This window comes from Pseudorasbora parva, chromosome 11 (genome assembly GCF_024679245.1).
Source record: "Pseudorasbora parva isolate DD20220531a chromosome 11, ASM2467924v1, whole genome shotgun sequence".
Classification (NCBI taxonomy): domain Eukaryota; kingdom Metazoa; phylum Chordata; class Actinopteri; order Cypriniformes; family Gobionidae; genus Pseudorasbora; species Pseudorasbora parva.
Window position 1 is genome coordinate 19,848,810 of NC_090182.1, and position 18,635 is coordinate 19,867,444.

Sequence of the window (18,635 nt, forward strand, 5' to 3'; positions counted from 1 at the left end):
TGTATCAGTAGAAACCCTGGAGTATATTCAAATGATTTTGCTTCCCCCCTCATATCCCCCTGAGACAAGAGATTTATGCATTTTATTTCTGGACAAATTCCTCCGAGGAATTTTTGGCCAAAGGCTAAAGACTACAGCCAGCAGAGGGAGCTATTTCTGCATGTTTTGAACCCGCGCATGGGGGATGGGAGATCACAGTCACAGCTCAGCTCTCAGCTGCAGTCTTTCATATAAACGGAGCTATGCTGAGCAATGTAAGTGTTTTAACTTATCAAATTAATTTCTATGAAAGTTAAGCTTCCAAAGGCATGAACTGAAAACACGCCAGACTTTACACGTGTTGTGAATGTATGCCGCGAATGTGGTTGCGATTAGCCTACCTCAGTTCTAATCACAAGAGCTCATAAGCTCAAGCATGACGTTAAATGTAATATGACTCCTGCAGGGGGGGTGGGGTTTCTCTATTTGCTATTTATAATGTCCCTAGTGGCCAGCTGAGGAATTGCAGTTTACATTACTTCTGTATTGGCTTCAAGAGAGATCGTGGGAGGTTGCCGCTTGTTGTTGACATAATTTCAACTGAAACAGGAAGACAGGGTGGGACATATTGAAAAGCTCCTCCCCATTAAAAATAGCCAATAGCTTTTTGTTTATATCACAGCTCAGCCAGAGCCACTAAGCTCAGTAAAGCCCCTTTCACACTGCACGTCGGACCCGCAATATTCCCGGAACATTGCCGGGTCCCCTTCTGTGTGAAAGCAACCATGTCCTGGGATTGATTACCGAATTCGACCCGGGTCGGGGACCTAGTAATATTGCGGTATTCGACCCGGGACGAGCGCTGTGTGAACAAAAGCCGAAACTAATGCCGCAACGTGTACGTAGTTATCGTGCGACTCCTAGAGCTTGTTTTTTCAATAATACAATCCTGCAGTGCCAGAAGAGCTCGTCGGTGTTTTAAATGCAGAGAGTGTTCGTATACAAAAGAAACTAAAATTAAACAAGCAGAAATGTGTGCAAACTGGACACAAGTCGAGACCACGGAGCTCCTTACTATCCGCGCTGAAGCTGAGATCGCTCGCCATTATACGTCACATCCGGATGTCACGTGTCAACTCGATCCGGGACCGTTACGGGTTGTGTGTGAAAGCGCACATATTACGGTATTTCGCTGGCAGTGTGAATGGACCAAATCTAGCGGCCCGGGAACAAATGCCAGGTCGCATTATCCGTGTATTTGCTGGAATCGCAGTGTGAAAGGGGCTTAAGACCGCAGTTTTCTACTAATCTTTAACCAAGCTCCTAATCTCCTCCATATCACCTATACCTGTTCCTAGCCTTAACCAATGAAATTAGCCACGGGGCAGGACTTCCACTGAACTGCTTTTGAGGGAGGGGAGGAGTACTCTATTTGCTATTTATAATGTAGGGGGTGGGACATATTTTAAAGAGCATTTGATTGGACAGAAAATTTGATGTGATTTGTTCGTTGTGATGTTCAGAGTGATGTTACAAAATCATGGATCCTGGTGGAAATGAGAGACTGTAAGTTTTGAATGCTTTTATCTTCGAAATGTACATTTTTGTCATTGTTTTGGAGCCTTAGATAAGGCTAACATATTCATGCTAAAAACAAAAAAATGGATTTCATGGGTCACTTTTTCAGATGGGTCACAGATTAATTTCATCACTTTTTATTTTTTCATGGGAGAAATGATTTCTGCTGTGCATTGTAAAAGATGCACAAGATAAACTGTTCTTGAAACATAATAACAAATTGTAACGCTTGAATGCCTTGATTTCTGTTTTGTTGTTGTTGTTGTTTTGTTTGTTTTTAGCTTTGTGTCCAGTTCTACAAAATACATTTGAATAGGATGGTTGATTGACCTTAGTCTCTGACCATGTTGAAATGAGAGGCCACTGCCGGTGTTATAAACTGATATGCAGATTATACTTAAATTTGTGGCAGTATTTGGCACAATATGGAATAAATGAAGAAACTCAGCACTAAAATAATTTCATCTTTGATTTTGTATAAGCCTACTAGCATGGCACATTGGTGTTGCTTTCGCAATGTATTATTACACACATGGTGTGTATTTTCACAGTTGCAACATTCTTGTACATTCCTGGTATTTGGACTTTACAAATAAAGAGGGAGGCCTCACAGAACCATAAAACAGCCTTGTAAATGCTCACAATGCAAACAGAAGCCATTGACGAAGTCAACACATCTTAGAATGTTCATTGCTCTCTTTTTTTCTAATCTAATTGTTAGTATAGAGATTTCTACTTAGTGTGCCAGTTGGATGTCTTCACTAGGAGCAACACACAGTAGTTCTGTTGTTGTTGCTATGCAGTCCCACCCCCACAAATGCATTGTCCCAGACTGAACTAGCCATGATTATTAAATAAAAGCTTATGGCCTGCTCTAACTCCGATCTACACTTAATCATGCTCACAAATCCCGCAGTGAATCATAAGATAATGTAGCGATTAGTGAAATACACTAGCTGCTGGAACTCTTAGATAATATGGCATGTGCAGCTGTTCAGCTTGTATTATATGAGCCACTGTGAGGACAGGCAACATGGCCACTGAGCTGTTTCCATTTGTGTCATGACCAGCTGACGGGGGCTGTGCCTGCGTTCATTCCTCCATATGAGTTTAGTCAGCAGATGAAGTAAGTTCCTGCCAGTAATTACTTAATCAGATCAGACTACGTTCGAGAAAAGAGGATGTTGCTTCTGTTTTGTTTTGACAATGGCCTCACATCCAGTTGTAAAGGAAGATATATAGTAATTTAGATATAAAGATCTATCAGAGATGTGGATCCATGCCTAAACTAGCACTTCATACAATACAGATTGTTTCAAAGCAGCTTTACAGTGATAAACTGGAAAATACTGATGCTATAAGTTCAATTATGTCGTAAAGCAGCTAAATGATTGATTGTCAGTGATTGATTTTTTTCAATAGCTGTGTAAAAATAATCAACTTTGAAAATGAGTTAAATTCAGGTATATAGCAAACAATAAAGTCATGATCAGACAGATCAATAATATTCCTGAAGTAGTTCTGATTTATAGATCCCGAATGACTAAACTGGAAAAAAAGTTTAAAGACCTCTGGTGGTCAAAAATATATCATACACACTCCCAGAATACTGCAGTTTATCAGACCCTCCCAGTGACTCTTTCAGATTCTAATCTGTCACTCTAAAATTCTTAGAACATAAAAAGCAGCTGATGAAACGGAGATCAGAGCCGATTATTTTTACTAACGCCTACTGAATGTCACATATTTGTAGTTGATTTAGATAAAGGTTGAGATTCAATACAGTTTGTTTATTGTGTTTGAAACAAACTTTAACTTTAAATCTTGTGACGGGGACAGCCTCAAGTTTTTTTTATTATCATAATTACAGTCTACCTGATATGAATTAAGGGCAGGAAATACAGCCATGGTGTGGTTGCTGAAACTTTGACCTGGAACTGACAGTTTTATGAATGTCATGATGCTAATTAGATTTAATGTGAAATGTATGATTAACAGTATACAATGGCTCCAATTTGGCCTGGCCCCATCCACGATAACTTTCAAAAACATAGTTTAGAATTGAGACAAAGTATTCAGATGCTAATAGTTAGTGTGACCTACATTTGTGGTTGCTCTTCTATAAATGTACAGCTGACTTTATTCATGGGCTAAAAATGGAACTGGTTGGTTAAATCTTATTAAAAATAAAGAAAAGTGAAGTTAGTTGATAATACTTGTTTTCTAATATTATCTAATGCAAATACTTTTTGGGGCACTATTCTGCTTTTACAGCCTTGTTGTGTTTATAATTGTACTAAACCAACTTGAGTTGTTGCAAACTAGCTAGCTCAAACTTTCAGGGATTAAAAAAAAAAAAAAAAAGGCTAAGGACCCCCATACTACACTTGGCACAATGCGACGGCAGGTGTGACACAAGCAGGTGTTTTTTTTGTGCTAGTTTTATCCCGACGTAGTTTTCATTTTCATGTCCAGCCCCACGCTGTTTAAATTGCAAATGCACTCGAGACCATCTGTTCGCCCATGGGTGTGCTGGTCTGAAAACGAGGTGTGTTCACTTCAGATGCATTGTTGGCGTGTTGCTATTTTGAGGCAAATGGACACGACTGCACATTGACCAACAAAAACTGAGTATCAATAGTGCAGTATTTTTTGTGTTGTTTAAAGGGCACATTAGTAATATGCACCTTAGTTTATTGCACATTACGCCCAAAACACACCCATGACTCATTAAGAGACTAGGTACAACCCTGGTGCGCTGACCGTTTTTTCTGTTATTAAACTAGCAAGAGTGGATTCGGACCGCCCTAAGTTGACCTGTGCCATGTGCTTCAGTCCATGTGCTCAGATTGTTAAAATAGGGCTCTATAAGATAAGAGTTAATGTTAATGGAAGTTAATGGACTGTAAAAAATTATTTAGAAAAAAGGTTACCTAGTTGCCTTAAAATTTTGAGTTCGTTGAAATTAAAAAATTTTAGTTAATAAAATGAAATTTTTTTCGACAACCTTTATTAAAATATTATTAAAAGATTTTGTAAGCATATTGGGTAATTGTGTGTGTTTTATTTCTGATTACGCAGTGAAACATGCCAATAGTGCTATTTTCATAATTTATAAAAAAATGTATGTGGTTCAGATACAATAATATTTTGAGTTTCTATTTATTAAACAAATTTCCTTCATTGTATCAATTCATATTTTTAATTTCAATAAACTCAAAATTTTAAGGCAACCAGGTTACTTACTTTTTTAAGTTAAACCAACAAAAACCAACAATTTTTTTACAGTGTGGTGGGGACTTTGATTTCATGCAACCGTAATGCAAATCTTTAAAAAAATATATATATCCATTTTATTTAAAATTCATAAAAGTTGTACTGAAGATCATGATTAACAAAATACTTTTCTATGTCACAGAATGTTCTACAATTACCCAAAAGCCTTTGGGAAAATTCTGGGTTGTTGGCCTATACAAAAATGACCGCTGCAGGGGACATAGACATATAATAATAATAACTTTAATTTATATAGCACCTTTCCCAAGCTCAAGGACGCTTCACAATAACAGTAAATAACAAGCAGTTTATACATAGACGGACAGTGGACATTTGCCCAGTCCAAGTAATGAGTGATTGCAGTTGCAAATCGCACTACATTTACAATACAACATGAAAAACATAGGTAACAAACATTAATTACAGACAGCATGGTGGGCAGTTAGAGTAGAGATGAAACATGCTTATTGGTAGTGAGTTAACATTTTGACTGTGTTATGTCAAGTTAACATTTTCATAACTGATAATACTGATTAAACAAATGTGTTTTGAGTTTAAATTTAAATTCATGTAATGTGGTTGTTGTCCTCATGAGAGGCAGGGGGAGAGAGTTCCATATAGCTTTTTTATATGTCTATAGACATGGCTTTGCTGAATGCTTTTGTCAACTTTTTGTAATTCAGTAATGAAATTTAAGTGGATGGATGAATATATGAAATTAAATTTCATGTCAGGGAGCCATATAAAATGACTACTTAATTGTGCCACTTAAAATATATTAAAGGGTTAGTTCACCCCAAAATTATTTCATTAATTACTCACCCTCATGTCGTTGGACACCCGTAAGACCTTCGTTCATCTTCGGAACACAAATGAAAATATTTTTGTTGAACGTTGATGGCTGAGAAAGGCTTCAAAAAGGTCTCCATTGATATTCAGTACATTTCCACTGACACACTCACAAGACCCAGAAAAGGCACTAAAGACGTCGTTACAAAGTCCATCTCACTATAGTGGCTGTACAATAATTTTACAATGCACCGAAAATAGTTATTGTGCACACAAAAATCTAAATAACGATTTAATCCACAAAATTATCGACGCATGCGCAAGAATATGACGCAGCTCCACAGTTCGAATCATAGCAAATACATGACCCAGAAGAGGAGGAGCACCGCTATCGCGTGAGTTCATGTCCGAGACCTACACTGAAGACAATAACTTTGCGGATAAAGTTATTATTTAGATTTTATTTTGCGCACAAAAACTATTCTCGTCGCTTGGTAAAATTATTGTACAGCCACTGTAGTGAGATGGACTTTGTAACGAAGTCTTTAGTGCCTTTTATGGGTCTTGTGAGTGGGTCAGGAATGTACTAAATGCCAATGGAGGCCTTTTTGATGCCTTTCTCAGCCATCAGCTTTCAACAAAAATATCTTAATTTGTGTTCAGAAGATGAACGAACGTGCTACGGGTGTCCAACGACATGAGGGTGAGTAATTAATGAAATAATTGTCATTTTTGGGTGAACTAACCTTTTAATTCCATGATGTTGAAGTTACATGAACAAATTATGTTTGTTCAACTTAATTGATTCATGTCGGACCGATGTACACAATTAAATCATGTAAATTCAACAACAAAAAAATGTCAGTGAGGGGAAGCTGATGTTTTTGATTATAAGAAAATAATATTGATGTGCAGGGAACAATCATTTATAATAAATACTGCTATATTCCATTAAAAAATATGAAATGCCACTTTATCTCTGGATAAGCAGCAGCAACATTCTTCTAAAACAGCCGAATCTAGAAGCAATATGAGGTGTGTAAACAATGATGTCATGCTATGATGTCATCTAGTGCATTATACTGAGTAAATAAAATATTTCTCATATACCTCCAAGCAGATGTTTATCTGGGCATTTCATATAACTCACAATTAACAAAAATCAAAGTATTGTTTAGATGTTTCATTTGGCCCAGTTAAAGAATCCAGCAATTCAGAATAGCAGCTTGCCAGTATTTTCAACTTGTCAACCATATGATTGGTTGTAAGGGTGTGATGGAGTTCCTTCCAAGCTCCTCCTACATGAGGTGACAGGATTAGAAGAATAAGTAGAGCCTGATTAGTTTTTAGCAGCCTTGTGCAAAATGTCTCTGGAGAGACAAACAAAACCGCATGGATTCTGACATACTACTGTGAGTAATATGATGTGTGTGTATGTATATATATATATATATATATATATATATATATTGGTTAATATTAATATTTGATAATTTTTTGGTTGTTTAATAGCCAGTGCTACATGTAAACCCTAGGACGTTCTGCATTGTGTGTCTGCATATGTCTCGTCTCATCAATGGTGTTAATGATCATACGTGATCGTGCAGAGGAAGATGGCTGACTGTTTTTGTTTACAAATTTAGAAACACTCTGAAGCGAACAATCTTTTGGTTCTAGAATACACATTGTTTACACATCGTATGTTGATGTTGAAGTCCTGTCTCTGTAGTCAAATGTGCAGTTTAGAACTAACAGTTAATTCTTAATTATAGTATTCTTAATTATATAAGTGTAAGGTGTCAGTCAAGAGTTTATGTAGAAAAATTGCTTAAACTGGGCTGTTGCAGTGCATGCTGCTTTGATAAAGGGGACATGTGTTCACAATGAGAACAGCATAATTGACTCAGACTCTTCTTTAAGGCTTACTAGGCTGAACAGATGTCCAGTGATGGACCAAGCACTAAGACAACAAACCTCCATCTCAGACACCTGTAAATGTAATTAGACTACTGTGTATTTATAGGCAGCTGCTATGTGAGTATAACTAGGTTATTTTTGGCATTCAAGAGCTCATTTTTCTAGTTGGCTCAAAAAATCAGCTAATCAGCTCTTTTGCAGTGTAGTGATGAAAAGTATGAAGTATAAATGCTAAAATGCAAAGTATGAAATGAAGGCTATAGAATATGGTTTTGTTTTATTTAATTTGGCTGTAAAATGTGTTATCAAACAGTCTGATTAAAGATCTTACATTGATTTTTAAAGTAGGTTATTATATTTATATTTATATTTATAACATGCGATGTTATTTTTTAAAAATATATTAAAACATTTTAAAAATTAAAATATTTTAATATATTTTTTTAAAATAACATTGCGTGTTATAAATATAAATATAAATATAATAACCTACTTTAAAAATCAATGTAAGATCTTTAATCAGACTGTTTGATATCTCATTTTTAGGCCAATGTAAACATTAGAGGTATTACAGTGTAGTAGGTGACAGAAATTCAAAGTCACTAATGAATCCTTAATTCTCGAGGTTACTGCTTGTGTGAGACACAACAGCTGAGGTTTAAATGTATTCTAATGCATGGGTACAGTAATTGAGTGCCCCATTTTCTGCTCTCAGGTACGAGTTAAGGAGACGATGGTGCTCTCCCTGGTGCTCTCCTCCTCAGGTCAACATGTTCAACCTCATGAGCAACTGCTGCAGCTGGGTCTCCAAACTCCAGCAACCCCTGAGGTACCAGTCAACCAGGCAAATCCTATGCAATTCTATATATTTTGTTTTTTGGGGTTGATCAGAAAAGGTTCTGTGTTCTGCCAGGTACTGACACCTTTTTAGGGGTTCCCATCAGGAACATTTTATGGATTCTGAATTGAATAATACATTTTTCATTCCACTTTTAAAGTACCCCTGTCTAAAAAAAATTCCCTTAAAACTCATCTTTGATCACCAAAATATTTTTTTTCTGTGCGTTTATATATGCCTTTAAAATACCTTGAATATAACTCCACACCCTTGCTTTATTTAGTATACATAGATACATGAATATGCACATTAGCCCCCGCCTCCACTCACTCAAACCAGACTGGTCCACTCTGTGGAAAGTGGAAATACTGGTTCAATTCAGCCATACTGTATATGTTTGAACCAGAAACTAATTCAGAAGAAGAGGAAGAGCCAATAATACAGGGTCGTCTACAAGTTGATGTATCAGAATGATAATGGTTTTATGTGTTGCTCTCTACTTCGGGCACATAATGGTAATTTTGATATTAGCCTTTGTCTTGATGTTATCAAACAGCTGATAACATGTTGCTGATGTTACACAAACCATGTTCCTGTTCGCCATCTAAGACAGCTGTCTTCTAAATATCAGTATCCCTAGAAACCCTTTGACCAACTAGTTCATCATAACATACTGTACATCATATACAAAATTTTGCTATATTGCTAAATGTGCCCGATTTTTCATATCAACAGAAAAATATAACGGGATAACCTGGCTTCTCTTGAGACTCCCCTGCTTTGCAGCATAGTAATTATATGCTAAAGCCCGCTTGCACGTTACGTTTGTGACGTAGAGAAAGGGGGATTTCAAACCGCGTTTGAGAGGGAAACTGCTGTTTTAAGGAGAAAATACTCAGCAATGGTATCGACCGATGAATTTGCAAATGGTTTGTCTTAAAGCATATTAAAAACTTTTTTTTATAAAAAGGTTCTTTAAAACTGATTCAAAAACCATGGGGTTTTATACAGAAATGAATTAACCTTGTTTTAAATTTTTCATAGGAAGATCACAGTGCTAGTGGTTGGTTTGGACAAGGCTGGAAAAACATCTTGTGTCAGAGGGATGTTGAAAGGTAATTTACGTCATTTTAATAAATAATGTGTATTAGTGAGAGATTGGCAGATACTAAATATTTTAATGTTACGTAACTTTGTTCAGTGCCCCCTGGAGAAGTAGGTCCCACTCGTGGATGTGTCCGCACTGAATTAAGGCTGGAGAACAACTTGGTTAACATACTGGATATGGGTGGGGCTGCAGAGGTTCGGGGGTCCTGGAGAGAGCATTACGGTGAAGTTCACGGCATCATCTTTGTAGTGGATTCCAGTGACAGACAACGAATGAAAGAGGTCAAGGAGGCTCTAGTGGACTTGCTGAAGCATCCAAGAGTAGCAGGAAAACCTCTTCTTGTGTAAGATATGCCTGTTTACAACTGCTGTACTGATTAACCTGTTCACTGTCACCTTTTTAAGATATGAACTTAAATGGCTGTAATCGTGAATGCTTTGGAAAACAGACCAAAGGTTGGTCTCTTTTTAAAGAAGACACTCAGCAGAATATAGTCCACTTTAGGCATTCTATTAACTATAACTTTGCAACTGTATGTCAACTAGCAGTCATTACAGTATTATTACTATTAGTATAAATTGCTGCCCTTTAACCATCTTCAGTGTCTAATCAGTGACTATTGGATTTTGCCTGCAGTCCAGCTTATTTTGTCCATCTCTATATCTCATAACAGTCTGGCCAATAAACAGGACAAAATGAATGCTCTGCTGGGAAATGAGCTCATTGAAATTCTCTGTCTGGAGAGGCTGGTCAACCAGAGCCGTTCCCTTTGCCATATTGTGAGTACTAATACAAATCCAATACAAATATAAATCTGACATAAGCAAAACATACAGTATGATAAACCTTTTAAGGAAGTGATCATGTAGTAAATGATCTGATAATATGTCAGTGTTGTCAACTTGTAAATGTTAAAGTTCATGGCAACACCTTGACTGGTTACCAGTAGTTGCATTACCATATTTAGGTTGTTGATCTTAATCTACAGGAGCCGTGTTCTGCCTCAATGGACCTGCGTCGTTGGTCAGACAGAAAGACCCTGCGAGGTCTCAGATGGCTACTGCGAGCCGTGTGCCTGGACTACCCAGACCTCTGTGCCCGTGTGATGAGAGACGGGAGACGACCATTAGAGCCAGAAGAAAAGGAAAGGAGAGGAAAAACAGAGAAGAGCCGGAACAAATCTAAAGAGGAGAGGTGAGGGCTGGTTAATATATAAGATAGGAATATATATATACACACACACACTGATCAGGCATAACATTATGACCCCTGACAGGTGAAGTGATTAACACTGATTATCTCTTTATCACGGCACCTGTTAGTGGGTGGGATATATTAGGTATCAAGCTAAAATTTTGTCCTCAAAATGTATGTGTTAGAAGCAGGAAAAATGGGCAAGTGTAAGAAGGATTTGAGCGGGTTTGTCAAGGGCCAAAATGTGATGGCTAGACGATGACATCTCTTGTTGGATGTTCCCGGCCTGCAGTGGACAGTATTGTTAGAGGTTAACAGTTTTGACCCAGGGAGTAGATTTGTAGAAAAGAAGACCAGGAGTCATGATCTTTAATCAAATTAAAAAAATGTACTGAAGAATAGTTTGCAGTTTTATCAGTAGGGCCAGCGTCAGAGTCTCTTGAGGAGGTCGCAAGCTAGACTCTACCTAACACAGAATCACCCCCCCCCCCCCCCATAAAGTACATAGAGTTGAAATCATATTAAATCATAGTTAAATGTATTGATTGTCACATAAAATTGATTGTCAATAATTATTCATTTTGAAAAGGTATATTTAATTCATGGGGTTATTAAAAATCATTCAAAAGGATAATACATATGATGAAGAGGCAAGGGTATCGGCCCAGCCCCCTTCCATATCTATCAGAAGTGGCCCAAGGAAGGAACAGTGGTGAACCGGTGACAGGGTCATGGGCGGCCAAGGCTCATTGATGCATATGGGGAGCGAAGGCTGGCCCGTGTGGTCTGATCAAACAGATAAGCTACTATAGCTCAAATTGCTCAAAAAGATAATGCTCTGTTCTTATAGAAATGTGTCAGAATACACAGTGCATCGCAGTTTGTTGCATATGACTTGGCCTCCAAATTCCCCAGATTCTGTGAAATGTGCTGAACAAACAAGTCGATACGTGGATGCTCCACCTTGCAACTTACAGGACTTAAAGGATCTGCTGCTAACATCTTGGTGCAAGATACCAGAGCACACCTTCAGGGAGCTAGTAGAGTCCATGCCTCGATGGGTCAGGGCTGTTTTGGTAGCTAATGGACCAACACAATTTTAGGAAGGTGGTCATAATGTTATGCCTGGTCTGTGGATACACATTTATATATTGAAGCGGCAGTGGATTGTATACACACCTCACTTTTGATCAGTTTAATGGTTCCTTTTTTTATCGTACTGACCCAAAACCTTTTAATGGTAGAGTATCATATGCTAATTTGTGTACATATAATAATTAAATAAGATATGATAAGATATATGTATGTGTAATAAGATGTACACAACTAATCTTGTGTTGCAGAACACGGACAAGCAAAACAGATGTCCGTCAAGAACATCACAGTGAAACTGTGAGGAAAAACGGGACTCTGCAACCAATCAGAAATATTCTAAATAAGGTTAAAAATCTTTATCTTTATATTATTTAACTAATCTATACTGTTATATAACTCACTTTGCTTATTGATTTACCCTTTGACATTTTAGGAGAACTCTTTAAAAAAGAAATTAAGCAAAAAGAAGAAAGTGAAGGTTAAAATTAAGAAGGATAGTCCAGGCAGAGGAGTAAACGAAGAAGAGGTGGAGGAGACAGAAGGAAATGAAGCAGAACAGGATCACAGCAGCCAGAAAGATAAAGCCAGCAGTGCATTGCTGCCACCAAAACGTGGAAAGCTGAAACGCAAAGCCAAAGTAAAAGAAGAGAACTCGGGTAACCCAGAATCCCCCAACAGTGAGGTCTCCAAACCCTCTAGAGGTATATGGTGTCAGCAACTGAAAACAGAAGCTTGTACATGCTTAAAGGGATTGTTCACCCAAAAATTCTGTCATGAATTACTCACCCTAATGTCGTTCCAAACTCTTAAAACTTTTGTTCATTTTCCAAACAAATTAAAATCTTTTTGATGAAATCTGAGAAATTTCTGTCCCACCATTGACAGCTATGCAACTACCACTCTGATGCTTCAAAAAGTTCATAAAGACTTTCCTAAAACGAATCCATATGGATTGAGTGGTTTAGTCCAAATTTTCTGAGGAGACATGATTGAATGTAAGGTTTTATTCACATATTCATGACCTCAAACATTAGTTATGGTATTTAAATAAGGAGATTAAATAAAGTCTTATGAATTTGGAATGATACAAGGGAGAGTAATTAATGACAGAATTTTCATTTTTGGGTGAACTATCCCTTTAAAAATACAAATAAAAGATTTGATTAAAAGATTAATAAAGTGTATAAAAAGACAAAACTGGTTCAAGAACTGCTCTAAAGGGTTCTTTGGGGAACCATAATTGTTCTTTTATGGCATTGCTGCAACCTGTATTTTTTTATCTTTAAAACTGTGAAAACTGTGAAATACTGCATCACATTTATCTCTCATGCTTTTAACCTACTTATTCACAGGAAAAGAGGAAAGGAAGAGAAAAAAGAAGACTGTTAAAGTAAAGCGAAAGAACAAGATAAACACAGAGGAAGTTCCCACTGCTTATGCACAGCCTGATGATCTTTCAACCACTTTCGGTGAGCATCAGTGACCTCTAAACCACTGTTGATTTTGATCAGGGCTGTTTTTCACTCTCAGAAAAAAAGGTACATTTCTGTACATTTAGGGCGGTACCCTAAGGTACAAAACCGAAAAGGTACTAATATGTACCTTTAAGGTTCTACTATGTACCTTTAAGGTACTAATTTGCACTCTTAAAGTACTGATATGTACCTTTTAAGGTATTAATATGTACCATTTAGGGGTGAGTAAGGTACAAAGATGTACCTTTTCACTTTTGAACCTTAGGGTACCGCCCCAGTGACAGAACTGTACATTTTTTTCTGAGAGTGTTGGGATGCATTTTGGCTTTGTGGGAGGAATTTTAAAACCCATGCATATGAACTTTATAGTTATTAGTGATAATTCTTCTATACTGATTTTAAAACAATAAAACAAACACAATTATTTGCTCAAAACAGACAGCCCTGAACTGTAGAAATGTAGGAGACTAATTTATAGCATTTAATTTGCCTGTTTCCTAATAGACCTTTACCGAAAAGCAATTTTGGCTCTCAAAGCCCGACAGGAACAGGAAGTTGTTTCGAGATAGTGAAGAAGAAACATCATGGACGTTATCACAGAGAATGAAGAAATAGAAGGCTTATGAACATGCTGAACCATGTATAGATGTCATTAACCCCCTGGATGATGAGCTGAGCCCATCTACAAACTACTGTTTTTAACTGGCTAGAAGGTCATCAATACATTTGTAAAGACTTATTAAGACAACTTTCATGAGTATAATTCAAATTTGTTTTGTAATTGTATTAAGAGCCTGTAGAGAGGCTATATACTGTATATATATATATATATATATATATATATATATATATATATATATATATATATATACTGTAAAAAAAAAAAAAATTCTAGTGACTGATTACATCTAAATTTTTCAGTTAGCCAAATTGAATTTCTGTGAATTGCATCAATTTACAAAAATTCAGTTTGGCCAACTGTAAAATTTAGATGTGATTTTTTAATGTATATTTTTATGTATGTATGTATGTAGTATATATATATATATATATATATATGTGTGTGTGTGTGTGTGTGTGTGTGTGTGTGTGTGTGTGTGTGTGTGTGTGTGTGTGTGTGTGTGTGTGTGTGTGTGTGTGTGTGTGTGTGTGTGTGTGTGTGTATGAGAAAGATTATATATTCAGGAAGTTCTGTCTTGACGAAAGAATAGCCTTCCTATGAACATGATAGTGTCCTAAAATTCTTTTGTTTTATTAAAGGGATAGTTCACCCAAAAGTGAATTTTTTTTCATTATGCACTCATTATCAACACTGTAAAAAAAAAAAATCAGGCCTCCAATTGAAAATTTTCTAGTGACTGATCACTTCTAAATTGCATCAATTCACAGAAATTCAATTTAGATGTGATCAGTAACAAGAAATTTTTCAAGTGGAAACGTAATTATTATTTTCTTTAATACAAAGTTGTCCAAAACATTAGTTTTTGTTTTCTTCTGTTAAACACTAAATAAGATATTTTGAAGAATGTTGGTGACAGTTGATTGACCCATTGACTTCCATAGGAAAAAAATACCATGGAAGTCAATGGGGTCCATCAACTTTTTAGCTACTGACATTATTCAAAATACCTTGTTTTGTGTTCAGCAGAAGAAATAAAGTCATACAAGTTTCGAACAACTTGAAGGTGAGTAAATGATGACAGAATTGTATTTTTGGGTGAACTATCCCTTTAACATACTCGTATGTTTTTCACTGTGAGACCTAACCTAAGTCAGTATATGATTAATCAGTCTGAAGGTTTACTATGGTGTACAAACAATGACTTATCTATTATTCATCTTTGAACCTGAAATGTGTTCTTTACAGGTTTGAATAAGAAGTTGCCTATACTTTTTTTGTGAAATTTGATTTATTTATACATGTACCTTTTTAAAAACATGAATCATTAATTTAAACCAATTTGTACTTTTTATAGATGTGATTGTTTTATAAAAAGAAAATAAGGCATGACGGGATACATATTTCTCAGAATAATCATCCCTGAAGTTTTTCCACTAGATAATTAAAACAAATAAATCCTGATCAAATCACTGTGTGTTATTGTCTTATTATTATAATATCTTATTCTAGCTAGTTTGATTGATTAGCCCACACATTGCATTCTAGACGTTTTGACTGGGAGATGATTTTCTTTCAATCTCATTGGACAAAAATTAACTGTCTTTGCTCACACATGGTTTAACAACTTAATTTTTCTACCTTGTTACACTTGTGATTTTTTAATTATAAATCTCTCCTTATGCTATACTATATTATTGTCAAATATTAGATTAGCCTTGAATATATTCATGAACTGCTTAGGCACCTGATTATTATTATTATTACTTTAGATGAATAAACCATTAATAATAAAATATTTTTAAAATATATTATGAATAAAACTTTTTTCCCCAGTGGGATTACAAATTAAAGAGTCTGTTTAAGATCTACTGATACTACATCCTGACAAAATTTTTAGCATGGGTAATATAATGTCATGCATTTTAAAACATTAAAATTATTAATAAAGTCTAAATACACAGTGAAGTGATTTTCTATCATTTCTAACCAGGCACCATTCCATAAAGTTGTCTAAACTAACTGAAAGTTTTTCTTGGGAGAACTCGGTTTCTCCTGCGAGGTTCGCTGGTGTTCACTCGATCGGATCAACAACAGCGCCCTCTAAGTGTGCTTCTTAATACTGTAGCGGAATGACATGTAGCCATATTTGTCTCTTTTCAAGCCCTTCCCCCGCTTCAGCATCTTCAGCAGGACAGTGAAGAAAGCTGGACCGGGACAACGGATGCCAATCGAAGGGAGACTTCACCGAAGATGGCCTCGCCAAGAACAGTAACCATTGTCGCCCTTTCCTTTGCACTGGGTCTCTTTTTCGTGTTCATGGGTACAATAAAACTCACACCAAGATTAAGCAAAGATGCATATAGTGAAATGGTAAGTGATCGTCGTTAAGCAGCACCCACAATAATAAGCAAATGAAGCTTCAGCTGTACGCAAACGGCGTAGTTTTAGGAGGGGGTGCGATTGTAATATTCTGTGTTTGTGCGTTTGTTTCATTATAAAATGTCCGCTACTGCTGTTGGTGCCTGCTTGTGTATTTTAATATTTTCATTCTTCGCATTAGCTATGGAGTTGAATAGAAATGCAACTGCAAATATTTCCATCTAAAATACAGGAAAGACATGATTAGATGCCTGTAATGAGTCGGATTGTGTAAAACAATTGCACATCATTGGAGCAGATGAACAGTGAATTATGTGCACAGCCGCAACATTGTTTCATTACCGCGTAAATAGGTCAATTATTACTACACAATGTGCCTCGTCTGTATGATAAATGGAACAATGTCTTTCATATGATGCGTAATAATTGTTTTATGATATCGTTCTTAAACAATTAATTTGAAGGGGATCATGATAAGGCAATGGCGGCGCTTTCCAGCAAATTCTATCTTCCATCTGCAGGTGCAGCAGCTGCTGCTGATGTCATAGACACATTCAATTTAATTTATTTTTTTTAATAATAAATGAGTTCATCGTTACAATTCAATGCACTACAGTTGGGTCAGTAGGGGCATTAAAATAATACGAATCATATCATATGGTAGCATCCATTGCACAGCAAAGAAAACACACTGTTTGTTTCACCGTATTACTGAGGACATTGTATAGAGTTCCATTGATTTTATAGTAGGTTAATGACATTTTCTATCGACCGAAAGCTACCCCTAAACCTATCATTCACAGAAATATGCCACATTTAAATAAAGAACATTTTTGGTCGCTTTTAAATGGCAAAATATGTATTTATCTTGACAATATTGCATTTTACCTAGATCTAAATCCTATATTTATGTTTCTTTTCCAGAAAAGAGCATACAAGAGTTATGCCAAGGCCCTTCCAGCATTGAAAAAAATGGGCATTTCTTCTGTACTTCTACGCAAGATTATTGGTACTCTTGAGGTGGGATGTGGAATTGTTCTGACCCTTGTGCCAGGGAGACCAAAAGACGTGGCCAACTTTATTCTGCTACTGGTCATGCTAGCGGTGCTCTTCTTCCACCAGCTGGTTGGAGATCCTCTAAAACGCTATGCCCATGCCCTGGTATTTGGTATTTTGCTGACGTGTCGGCTGCTCATTGCTCGTCAGGGTGAGGATCGGCCTGAGAGGGAGGAGAGACGAGAAGAACAAATCAATGCCCAGGAAAAGAACAAAGTCAAAGTTTCTTAGCTCCCCAGTTTTACAAAGAGCACCGGGCAGCAGATCTATGTTTCTCTAGTAGTAGAGAAGGTGTTCAAGAAAAAGACAGCAGTCCCAAGAAGGTGATTCATGTCCCAACAGCGTGAAAATCTGTTCTTATGTTACCCGTACCTCAAGTCACATTTGAATCTAATCTAAATCTGCACAATCACCATTGTGGCAACTGTTTTGGCTGTGATTTTGCAGCAAAAGATTAAACTACTGTTATTTCCTCTTGACGGTATTTATTAATATCTTTTTTTGCCCTGCATTGAATAATATTGGAAATGCCTCTTATACTGTGAGTTAACTTCAAATTTGTGATCTTTTATTTATTTAATTTTTGTATTTATGTAGATGAATGCTTTATAAAACCAGTTCTGTTTCCATTAAGAATATCTGTAAATCATTTGTTAAATGGTGAAACTTTGCCCAATATTTTTTTCTGTAAAACGTCAAAATCTTTTACAAACATCAAAATTAAAATATAAAGTCAGTTTGTATTATTTATCTTACTGTAGCTTTTTTTTTTTTTTTTTGGATTTTGCAGGTTTGTCTCTTTAATTTAGATTTTATAGTTTTACTTAAAATACACAGTCCAATAAAAATCTTATCCTTGGAATCTAATGTTTTTTTTTTCTTCTTTTAAGACATAGGACTACAACATTTTAGGTTTTACCATTTTCAGTACTAATATGGTTAAAATAGCTTTTGTGTCTTGCAACCCCCCCATAAGTGATGCATTCAAAATGTACAGTGCTGGAAGAAATAGAACTGAAATAGAAAATGGTCTCATGTTTGAACTCATATGCTGCTAATAGGCAATACTGCTGTTTGTATCGAGTAAAAATACACAACAGAGACATGGAGTTGACCTGTGTCTAAACCTTTTCCAGAAGATAGTCCAATAACTAAATTGTTCATTCTTAGTTTAAACATAATGGGTCATGTAACCCCCTTGACAGTGAGGGAAATGTTTGTGCATGCAGATGCTGACAATAAAACGTCTATGCAGTTTACCATTGAGATTGGATGACTATTAAAAACACTTGTGATTTTAATTTCTTGCACACTTTTCACTAAATTATT

The 18,635-nt window shown here is 36.2% G+C and overlaps 2 protein-coding genes across 3 annotated transcripts; both read left to right on the top strand.

The window, feature by feature from the left end:
• The first annotated feature begins 149 nt into the window (after window positions 1-149).
• arl13a (ADP-ribosylation factor-like 13A) lies at window positions 150-14,009 on the top strand. Of its 2 annotated transcripts, none has more exons than XM_067456534.1 (10): window positions 150-254; window positions 8,255-8,368; window positions 9,422-9,492; window positions 9,579-9,828; window positions 10,159-10,264; window positions 10,474-10,679; window positions 12,023-12,119; window positions 12,208-12,475; window positions 13,127-13,243; window positions 13,754-14,009. In XM_067456534.1, coding segments are annotated over exons 1-10 (1,296 nt in total). In that variant the 5' UTR covers window positions 150-252; the 3' UTR covers window positions 13,819-14,009. The 2 variants fall into 2 exon arrangements, with proteins under 2 accessions (XP_067312635.1, XP_067312634.1); XM_067456533.1 differs by lacking the exon at window positions 150-254 and adding an exon at window positions 6,965-7,034.
• A 1,994-nt stretch (window positions 14,010-16,003) lies between these two features.
• tmem35 (transmembrane protein 35) lies at window positions 16,004-18,054 on the top strand. The gene is made up of 2 exons (XM_067456536.1): window positions 16,004-16,241; window positions 17,175-18,054. The coding sequence occupies exons 1-2, from the start codon at window positions 16,122-16,124 to the stop codon at window positions 17,535-17,537; spliced, it is 483 nt and encodes a 160-aa protein (XP_067312637.1). The 5' UTR covers window positions 16,004-16,121; the 3' UTR covers window positions 17,538-18,054.
• Window positions 18,055-18,635: the final 581 nt, after the last annotated feature.